This window comes from Prosopis cineraria, unplaced genomic scaffold (assembly GCF_029017545.1).
Source record: "Prosopis cineraria cultivar Desert tree isolate PC_DT_omini unplaced genomic scaffold, ASM2901754v1 PC12, whole genome shotgun sequence".
Lineage (NCBI taxonomy): Eukaryota > Viridiplantae > Streptophyta > Magnoliopsida > Fabales > Fabaceae > Prosopis > Prosopis cineraria.
The window spans coordinates 41,778,471-41,790,067 of NW_026555343.1; the positions used below are offsets into that span (position 1 = coordinate 41,778,471).

The 11,597-nt window shown below is 34.2% G+C and overlaps 1 protein-coding gene across 1 annotated transcript; it reads left to right on the top strand.

Moving 5' to 3' along the window:
• The first annotated feature begins 4,313 nt into the window (after positions 1-4,313).
• LOC129288659 (probable L-gulonolactone oxidase 6) lies at positions 4,314-9,050 on the top strand. The gene is made up of 4 exons (XM_054925348.1): positions 4,314-5,030; positions 7,229-7,484; positions 7,712-7,813; positions 8,109-9,050. Exons 1-4 carry the CDS (start codon positions 4,350-4,352, stop codon positions 8,828-8,830), a joined length of 1,761 nt encoding a protein of 586 aa, XP_054781323.1. The 5' UTR covers positions 4,314-4,349; the 3' UTR covers positions 8,831-9,050.
• Positions 9,051-11,597: the final 2,547 nt, after the last annotated feature.

Here is an 11,597-nt window from a genome sequence, read left to right on the forward strand (position 1 = left end):
TTTAATTTCGGCCCTAAGCCTAACCATTTGGGTTAAAAAGAGTCATTTTGACACAAAGCCCACCTAAAGATTTTAGAAAAGAGATGGTTGAGAGGAAGACTTGGTCAAATAACACAACATTTCAAAAAAGCAAGAGAAGAGAAAGCTATAGGGAAAACTATAGCTAGTGGTAGGGCTGTGCATGGGTGAGGTCAAGCAGGGTAGACCTTTAACCCATTGCCTTTCCCTAAAAGTCTTCAAGCAAAAAAACCTTACCTAAAGCCCAAACTTACCTAAAAGATGCCTGTTTATAGAAGGGTCGAGCAAGTAGGGTCGAGCAAAGATTGGGCATGTCAAGCTAGATGTCCAACCTTGTATCCTTTTTTGGGCACTTGAAAGTTTTTCATTAGACCAAAATATATTAAAAATGGGCTCAAAGTAGCCCTAAAAACTATTACTAGTAACAAAATCATAGGCTCAAAATGGCTAAATAAATCATAGACTAAAAAAATTTTCAACAACAATATAATTGCAAATGAAAAAATCAATAAACCTAGAAATGACACATAGAAATAAAAAAAATTGAGATTTCTAATTGCAATGACAATCACAATGATCTACAACATGAGGCTGATACTTAGTCTTTGAAGCAACATGATTCCTTTTGGGTTCTTTGTGTGTCTTTAGATTGCTAGAGCATTAAAGAGTAAGAGAACATGAGGAGTAAAACAATCAAATTTAAAGCTTGGGAATCAAAGATTATAGCTTACAAATTAGAGATTAAAGCAATACAATCTTAATGCAAGAAGAAAAAGTGATGAACCATTCTCAATAGTGATGGAAGGCGAGTAACAGACTAAAGGCAGACACAATCGATGCAAGACCTTGTTGGACAGTGACAATGATGAGCTAATGGGCAATCAATGGTGAGAAGAAGGAGGTAAGGAGATGAGACTGCAAGATGGAGTCATTAGAACAGGAGAATCTCTTAGGTCATGTTTGGTACATTAGAATTGGGTCCAAGAGAAATGGAATTGGAATCATGCTTTCAATTGTTTGGTATGCATGAATCTAATTATTTATAAATTCCAATTCTGCCAAAATACTTAGAATTCAATTCCATCTCCATCATGATGGAATTGCCACAATTCTATGGAATTGTCATAAGTGCCCCACATACACACTCCATCATGATGGTTGAGTTTTTTTTATAAGGGCATTTTAGTCTTTATCTATTTTAAATATATATATTTATCAATATTATATTCAAATTCCATCTTCATACCAAACATACATTTATAACTCAATTCTATTCTGATTCCAATTCTGATTCTAATTCCAATTCTGATTCCAATTCCATCAAAAACTCTTCCATCATACCAAATAAGGCCTTAAGTCTCACTCACGATGGGAGACGGGGATAAAGAGAGGTGTCAAGATGGAGGGAGGAATGACGTTGCTAAGTCCTAATGCCAAATGAGTGAGTGATGGTGCAACTATGCAAGATTAAGCAAGGAGAGGAGAGGGAGACTGTTAAGAACTTAAAGAGCTAAAGACTTGAGTAAGGAGAAGCTAAGGTTTCATCTTAACTTGTCACTTGCCAGCCAACAAAATGTTGCCATTTTCATTTTTTTAAAAAAATAATATATAGCCTCGGGTTGGGCAAGGTTGATCCTAGTTAGACATCCTAGCTCTAAACCCTGCCTAACCATGCCCATCTATTTTCAAGCAACTTTTTTCAAGCACATGCAGGGAAAAAAAACCACTAGGCCATGTCAAGCATTTCAGGCTTTTGGGCTTCTTGCATAGCCCTAACTAATGGCCTTAAAATAGTGAAGCATTAAGTCATGGAAAAACTGCTACTTTGTGCCTATAAAAGGAAAAGCCACCAAACACACAAGTATTTCAATTCTTTGACACTACACACAACTGTACAAACATCTCTTCAAAGAATCTCTTTGAACAATTCAAAATCTACTTGCTCAGTGCACATATCTTGACCCTACATCATATCCTTTAATTCACCTAGTGCGATTCCTTTTATCCTTTCACAAATTCAACACAATGCCCTTAGCATGCCACGCATCTAGCAAAGAACACTAAAGTTCTTGAGCAATTAGTAGAGCACTAAATAATAGCAAAATAGCAGTAATAGTGTCTATACTTGTCCTTTTAGTTTTTTATCTTTTATTTTGCTATAATTTCCTTTTTATTATTATCAATATTATGGCTGCTCTCACCATGCAAGTCTCACATATTTTTTCATTTTTATTCCCTCATTCCCTTCACTTTTAAGCACTTGTATTAAGAGAAATCATGATAAATAACCTTTTGGGGACACGCTCCTTCAGTACACACACACACACAAAACAACTAGAAGTAATGTCATTGAGATTTTCTCTCCCAACTAAGTTGGAACATACATAAGAATTGAGATTTAAACTTCTAACAACTTGCTTAAGTGACGAGAGTTGATGCTACTATTCATTACACATGTCAACTTGAGTTTGTGATTTTATTTATATATAAGCACACTGTAAAATCATTTAAAAAAATAGTTTGACATGATTAAAATTGAAAAAGATAAACTGAAAAAAATCTTAAATCTCATTCACTCTGTCTAAAAATTTAACAAATTTTTAACTTTATGCCTATTAAATATATACATTTTAAAACTTAAATAATATAATACTTAATAATCTTTCCAACATTTAATAAGTATAAAGGGTAAAGATAGATACAATAATAATTAAATGTCTTATAAATAAGATTAAAATAAATATTTTCTCTCTTATAAATAAGATAAAAAGGAGTATTTCAAGTTTCAACTCTTAACTCCAAAGGCTACACGACAACATTCATCGAAGTTTGCGACATATGTGATTCTGCTTCTTCATTTAACGACAAGTATCATGTGAACCTAAAATATATATATATATATATATATATCAGTAAGTATTAAAAAAATGGAGGTAAAAAAGTATAACAAAATCAAATCTTTTTTCAATCTGTAACCAATATTCGGTTCAGTATTAAATGTTAGTTTTTAATCTAAAAATTAAATTCAATCTTACTTTAAAAAAATTGAGCTATTATCATTCCACTTGGCTGGCTTGGTCAAATTTGAATATATTTGCATGTAGCAAAATGTAAAAGCAAATAATTAATTTCATTGCATGTGAGGTGCACAGCTATTAAGATCGTCACGAATGTTCGAAAGAGAAACACAATACTACACATTCTAGCTAGGATATCCCATATTGTCAAATAATACATATTTGAGCATCGTTGAATTTACATGAAAGATAGCTTTTATTGTTCAGTTTATAAAATTTAATCTTCTTGCTTTAGGCATATTTCTTTTCACTTAGCTTGGTTGCCTTTTTAATTGAAGGGTTTTACTCAATTGTTGACTTTCATAAAGTAAGATTTAATTGGATTACATGTTTTCAATTTAATAAATGATAGTTTTTTTTTGAAAGGCAAATAAATGAGTGTTTCTTAACGATAAAAAGGTAAATTTACTTTTGTTTGTTTAGTATTTTTAATTTAAAAACACTTTGTTGTTTAATGAGAACCCAAATTTCATGAAAGATACAGATCTCGCGTATTATGTGCCTGTCTTTTTCTGTACTATTTAAACGTGTAAGTCTCTCAAACTGTGCTTATTTATTTATTTTTGGTATAAAAAAAGTCCCATATAATAAAAAAAATATACTGCAAGAAAGCATACTCATACTATAATTATTAACAATATTTTTATTATTTTTCCAGCTCGTTGTTTATATACAAAAATTGTTTTTTAATTTTATTATTTTATTTTTTTATGTTAATCAGGCCTTACTTCTTGCTTTTTCGAATATTGTCTCAATCTCATGAGAAGTTAATATACATACTATGGAGTAAAATCTATAATTAAATCAGGGCCCTATTTTGAATAATGTGCCTTAACCCTCACGGGCCACGTACATGCCTCTAGTTCAAAAGACTAGTAAATAAAATACCCAACTAAGAAAATTCATTCTCATCTTTATTCTTAAGTCAAGCAATCATGAGAGGATCCATATCGTGAACCATTTTACGCGGTTGATAAAAAAATACTGACAAACTTGTTACGCGTGGCAAATACAGAGATTGGGTACTCATTTTTCTCCGGTAAGAACACACATCCCTCCCAACTAAAGTAAAATCAAACATTGAGTTGAAAACAAGGAAGTTCAATTATTAGCTATGTCCTCTTTTCCTTTTCCTCTACTCCTCAAGCAAGTCACCTCTCTCTCTCTCCCCCTCCCCCCCCCCCCCCGACCCTCTATATATATATACACGCTCAAATAAGCACTAAAGATCATTCAAAGCTTTCAACTTTCAACATGTCTCGTAAAGCCTTCTTCAGATCCATCGTGTCTTTCTCCTCCTTCTTACTTTTCACCCGTCTGGTTCTGTCGACTCCTCCGGAGGACCCCGTCAAGTGCTCTTCTCCGAAAAACACAAGCTGCACAATCACAAACTCCTATGGCGTCTTCCCTGACAGAACCACCTGTTCTGCATCGCAAGTTCTGTACCCAACTTCAGAACAAGAACTCGTATCAGCAACTGCGTTCGCAGCAAAGAACGGAATGAAAATGAAAGTGGCCACTCGTTACTCTCACAGCATCCCAAAACTGGTGTGCCCAGATGGCCAGAATGGATTGCTTATAAGCACAAAGTATCTGAACCAGATAGTGAAAGTTGATGTGGAGGAGAGGAAAATGGTGGTTCAGAGTGGTGTGACTTTGAAGCAGTTAATTAACGAGGCTGCAAAGGTAGGGCTAGCCTTGCCGTATGGACCGTACTGGTGGGGCCTCACCATTGGAGGACTTATGGGCACAGGGGCTCATGGAAGCTCGTTGTGGGGAAGAGGAAGTTCAGTTCATGACCATGTTGTTGAGGTCAGGGTCGTTGTGTCTGCAAGTCCTGAAAATGGGTTCGCTAAGGTTCTGGTTTTGAAGGAAGAAGATGAAGATCTCAATGCAGTTAAAGTTTCTCTTGGCGTTCTTGGAGTTCTTTCCCAGGTCTGTTATTTTTCCTATATACTTTCTTTCGAAGAACCATTATTATATTGTTCTTTATTGTTTTCAATATTGATCCCATCGATCTTTCTTCTAGAGCTCTTGCTTGGTTCAATATTGATTTTCGAAGTGTATATGTGATTTACTTTCGTTTTCTTTTAAATTGTTCAGTCTCTCTTACTAATATTAATCCAGAAGAAAAGCGGTCAAGTTGCTTCAAGCGACAGTAAAAGGGGGTGATTTAATTAAGTCAAGACACGAATAAAGTTTTAAACGATATCGTGTTTAGTATCTTGTCCTTTATTAGTACATGGCACGTGAAAACACTTTTCAAAATGGATCTACCGTAGTATGTTGTTAAGTTACCTCCCTTGAAGTTTATAAAAACTACACCCCGAAGTTACAGCCATTTCTTATCTTAATTAAAAACCTGACTTTTACTGCACTAATAAACTGGGCTATTAACTAGGGTGTCAACTTAAATTACCATCTATAGCTATGATGATTAAGGACAAAATTTAAACACATTTCTTTCAGATTTTTGTTAATTATTTAATAAAAATGATTATTAAGTAATCGCACCCGTACACACTGCACACACACATTAATGTTTAGGGCCACGAAATCATATTTTATTAAAAAAACGCTTAAGTCCTGCCTCCGTAGCGATATAGTAAAAATTATTCATAAATTAAATCTAATGAAAGTGTAAGTTTGGCGGAGGGTATGATTTAGGAGTACCACCACAATTGATTAAGCAAAAAGGTTAAAGTGATTAATGGGGAGTGAAGAAGGTAGGGTCCCTCCACCTCTTTTGAAGTCACACAGGCCATAATCGCAATCATGATGAAGAATATCACTAGAATAATCTGTTGAACTAGAGATCCAATCACAAGAAGACAATTAGGTTAATACAATATTTTGAGTCACTTTTCGGTTCTAATTTATAAATGCCATTAGAAAGCAAACAAAAAGAACTATATTCCTTCTTGTCTTTATTATAAGTTTTTTTTTAGAATGAATGGATGATCCTAATTATAAGTTACTAAGTTAAATATCAATTACATTTTTTTAATATTGTCTCTTTTTAAAATCGGATAAAAATTTTTAATATTTTATTGCTTTCTTGGGATGCAATTCATTGTTTTAACTTTTAAGAGTGGCAAGTTTGAAGTACTTTCGATTTTCAGACAAAATCAATAATTTAATCACTTCTCTTTGATTCAGATGAAATAATTAGCTTTAAACAAAAATGATGGAGTGTGTATATATATTTATATATTTCGGTGTTACATAATAACACTAAGGGGACAGTTGCCTGAGTTAAACTAATTTAATATGGTTACTCCATCAGTTTTAATTTAAATTACGCCTTTTGGGTGTCAGCACATCAGCATATTCTGTGAGTGTGAAAGCAACCAAAAGCTCATAAAAAAAAAAAACAACATTAATTAAAAACAACACATAGAGAAACCATTAATGATTTGTATTCAAATTTTGGCAATATATGCTTAAATTATAAAAGAATATTACTATTGTTTAAAAGATATATTTGAGCAGTAGGTTTAATTTTTGATCGAATTTGAAAATATGTATTCGGACTAAAATCACCATAATTGATTATTTATACGAGAGTTGCAATGAGTAATTCATTCCTTTACGTATATAATCATATGCACATGCACGAAACAACTTGAGTATTTGTGATACAGAAAGACAAAGATAGGATGCCATCAGCCATGTGCTTCTTCTTTTTTGATCAACAGCCTGTGCATCTTAATAGGATGATGGAAATACATAATCAAACGTAATTTATTTTAACCAAAAATAGGCTGATGAGTAAAACAATTCACATGTTGTGTGTGTGTGTGTAATGAAGAATTATATTACAAAGATTAAAAAGCATATGGACGACACAACCATTATTAGAAAACACGTTTGTCATATTTATTGATCCATATATTTACGATTTTGCATGAATTGTTTATCGTTAATGAATCCTTTTTATTTGAACCATCTAAACAATAAAGCAAATTTATTTATTTACATTTATAATTTAACTGCTGAAATAATTTAGCATGTTGTTTGAGGGAAATCAGATCTCTTGCTCTTTTGTAAATTTCTTCCTTTTAAAGTTGATTCATTCTACCTATGAAAGTAAAAATGCTTATGGTAATGATTGCTTACAATGCCCTTGGCAGATAACTCTAAAACTAGAACCCATGTTCAAGAGATCCATAACCTATTTGGCAAAAAAGGATTGGGACTTGGGAGACCAAGTGGGCAGTTTTGGACACAACCATGAGTTTGCTGATATAACGTGGTACCCATCTCAGCACAAGGCTGTGTATCGTGTTGACGATCGTGTCCCAATCAATGTCTCAGGAAATGGCCTTTATGACTTCATCCCTTTCCGTCCCACTGCTTCACTCGAATTGGCTCTCATCAGAACCACTGGTCAGCTTTGTTATAAATTCCTACCTTTTTTGTTTTTCAACGCATCCAGCTTCTCATGCCTCTTTTAATAGTCAATAGAGTTTGAAAGTGGAAGAAACCTACGTATACAGTTTACGCGTTTAATGATATTGGTCTGCAGTACAACTTCGGGCGGTCGTTTACTTTTATTATATTAGTCATCAACAGCGTACTTTATTTGCTTTAATTTTGTTTTTGATGGAATACAGAGGATGTTCAAGAATCCACCAATGATGCTAATGGGAAGTGCTTAGGTGCAAAGACCACAATGGACGCCCTTATCAACTCTGCTTTTGGACTTACGAACAATGGTGATCATTTCTTCTATTCATGATAAATCAAATGAATTATATTCTTGTGACAAATCAATAATGCATGTTTAAATTCATTAATATATATATATATATATGAAGAGAATATACTTCAGTAATTTAGGACGAAAGGTATAATGCGTCGTCCTTATGATTCCTGAGGCTGTTTCAGGAGAGCTTTTCTTGTGCGTGTGTATATCTGCATAAATATCTTGAATCAGAACGATGATGAATCTCTCTGATTCTACAACGCTATATATAAACGCAGGCTTTATTCAATGTTCGGTACTTGCAGGCATAATCTTTACGGGGTACCCAGTGATAGGGTTTCAGAATCGCCTACAAGCCTCAGGGACATGTCTTGACAGCCTTATGGACGCAAAGATCACAGCGTGTGCGTGGGACTCGAGGGTAAAAGGTGAGTTCTTCCATCAAACTACGTTCAGCATAGCTTTACCTTCCGCAAAAGGCTTCATAGAAGATGTTCAAAAGCTGGTTCAGTTAGAGCCAAAGGCACTCTGTGGAGTGGAACTCTACAATGGCATCCTGATGCGCTATGTCAAGACCTCAAGTGCCTACTTGGGGAAGCAAGACGATGCTATAGACTTTGACATCACGTACTACAGAAGCAAGGACCCTACGAACCCTAGGCTTTATGAAGACATTATCGAAGAGATAGAGCAGCTTGGGATCTTCAAGTATGGAGGGTTTCCGCATTGGGGGAAGAACAGAAACTTAGCGTTTGATAAAGCTATCAGAAAGTACAAAAATGCAGACAAGTTTCTCGAGGTTAAAGAGAGGTTTGATCCACAAGGGCTTTTCTCTAGTGAATGGACTGATCAAGTTCTTGGATTAAAAGAAGGATTGATGATAGAGAAAGATGGGTGTGCTTTGGAAGGCTTGTGTATATGCTCACAGGACAGCCACTGTGCACCAAGCGAGGGATACTTTTGCAGACCAGGCAGAGTTTATAAGGAAGCTAGGGTTTGTACTCGTGTGAAATCTAAAACAGTGTGATAGTAAGATAGAAGAACGAAACATGTTTCTTGATGATATATAGAGGATGAACAAAAAGTTAAATTTGTAGTATGACATATATCTGATAGAAATGAAAATAGAGGATAGAGAGAAATATAAATTATTAACAGGATATTCAATTTTAATATCTAGTTTATGTTTATGCATTTTTTTTAATAGCTGACTTTTTATTTTATTGAATGAGCCCACATTGCTAGAAGTGTGCATTTTTTTTTTTTTACGTTGAGGGACATAGCACTTTTTATTAGTTTTATTTTTTTTACATATAAAATAATTTATATGTCACAAAGAAGACAATTCTTATTATGTGCTATACACCGTGATGCATATAAAAACAATTTGTTATCATGACAACTTATTAGGGGTTAATTTCTAACTTGCATTTTTTTACATATGATGTCCAAATGAAATGATCCAAGCACCCACACATACTTATTTCATAATCTAACTAATAACACAAGTCTTACTTAATCCAATATTTCATTCGAAAATTGAACAACTGGATGCCAAATGACCATTTATATGTCATTTTCAAGCAAGCGACTATCCCAAATACGCAACTTGTAACGTTCTTACTCCACTAACCATGCTTAACAAATAAAGCTCATGGTAATAAAGGGATTGTCTCCAAAGAGTGATTACTAAGTTTTTAATTCAAAAATAAGGGATCCTAAGTTTTCTTAAATAGAAACAAGTTAGCGTCGATAAAATCTTTCATATCAGAGTAAAAATAAGTTTCGAAAGCATGGGATATCTCAAAGGAGTGAAAGAAGTCAAAAATTGATTGAAAATAATTTATGTCCTAAAATACAGAGCAATGTGCCGTGGCAGGCACACTTTGCGCAGCAATGGGCTGCTCTCTGTGCAACTCGTCGCGGCTCAGGCACCATGTGCCATGGCGTGTTGCACGAATTTTGCACTGGTTCTGCTGTCAAAATAATAGTAGAATTTAGGAAGTTCTGACTCACCCTAATTCTTCCTCCGATGTCTGAATGACATGATCTATGTATCTACAGAAAGCTCTTTTTCTATACTAGCTAATGGCATAGGTTTTACTTCCAAAACAAGTCACATTAGGAAGTTGGACACCCAAACATATTTTAACCACTTTTTAATACTTTTACACAAAGTGGGTGTTCAAAACCCTTAACAAGAGCCAAAAGCTCTTCTTAACACTTTGACCATGTCTAATGGACTGAAGACTACTAGTACAATACGTCACAAGCATCGAAATATCATTATAACAAATATTTACTCCTCAACCCTAATTTAACAAAAACAAAAGGGGGAGGTAAATTACCATTGTATTGCACTCAACCATTCAAAACATGTTCAAATCTTCTTTTCTACACTTGTACTAATATTTTAGCCCTATAAACACATATATTTCCCCATAACATAAGTTAAGGGCTCAAAATATAATTTTTAACATTTCCAAACCAAAATAGTGCAAGTATGGGATTATGCATCCTAGTATTGGTAATTTATATGCTATTACACAAATACATCAAAACTAGAGGCATAAAAGAAGGAATGTATTAATTTCCCATATCTTTAGTCTTCTCCCTCTCAATGCCAAAGCTAGAGCATGAAAAGTATTAAATAAGATGGGTGAGTTTAGTCACTTAGTAGCCAAGGTTAAACATATCCTATACAGTTATATATCAATTATAAAACAAATACATATACAACGAGATCAAATTTATAAAACATTTCCCCATATATCACATTTTATTATTTATTACTCTATAGCTTCTTTACTCACATAACTAGGTGCATTATTGTCATATTCTCAGATATGTGACAAGACACATACTCTGATGACCTACCACCACTTAGCACGTGTGACACGTTATATATTTACTTAGATAATGATCAACCAACATTATATCCTCCTTATTTTCTCAAACTAAAATCGTGGGCTATAATATAGATTAGGGCTCCATCTGTGTGACTGGACTACCCAAACTCACCAATTGTGAGGTGTGACCTAGTCAAAGATCAAAAAACTCACTTTCAAACCACAGCTTCCCCCATTCTCGAATCCCTGGGGTCTCTCATACACTAGGATATTCTCCTCATTGAATCGGTGGAGATAGTTAGGTTTTAGTCCCTCGACAAACTATGGGATAGTCCCTCGACAAACGTTGGGATAAAGCTATAGCCCTCGTGCATCGAAGGGCAGCCTAATTACCATATGGATTTTCTCCACTCACAAATCTCTAGGCAAACTCCCACCACTGATCATGCCATAAATCATACTCACTTATTGTCACTTTTCACTTTCACATACTCACTATTACAACAATTACATTAGGTTCACGACCTTATGCTACCCAAGTGTGTATTCTCATCTTTTTCTCAAAATTCATTTCTTATTAACACAAAACTATTTCTACACATCATCACATTCATTTCTCAAAAATATAGGCATATTCATAATACAATCCTCTTAACTTTACCCTTGCATTTTCAAGCCCAAAAATAGCTTTTTCATGCACTCAAAGAAGCTAATATATAGTTCTTACTTAAACAATCAATCCCATGCATGTAAGCATTTGCAATTTCACATTCACATTCATAGCCAATTAACAATCAATTAACATATAGCTATCCAAAGTAGAGTTTTCCCCCGATTATCTCAAACTTTTGAGAGGTCAAAGGTTTACCCCTCAATTAACTAGCCACCAAGCTTGAATTTTCACTCTAAAAATGTAACTAAGAGTCAAAACTACAAGCAATCAAT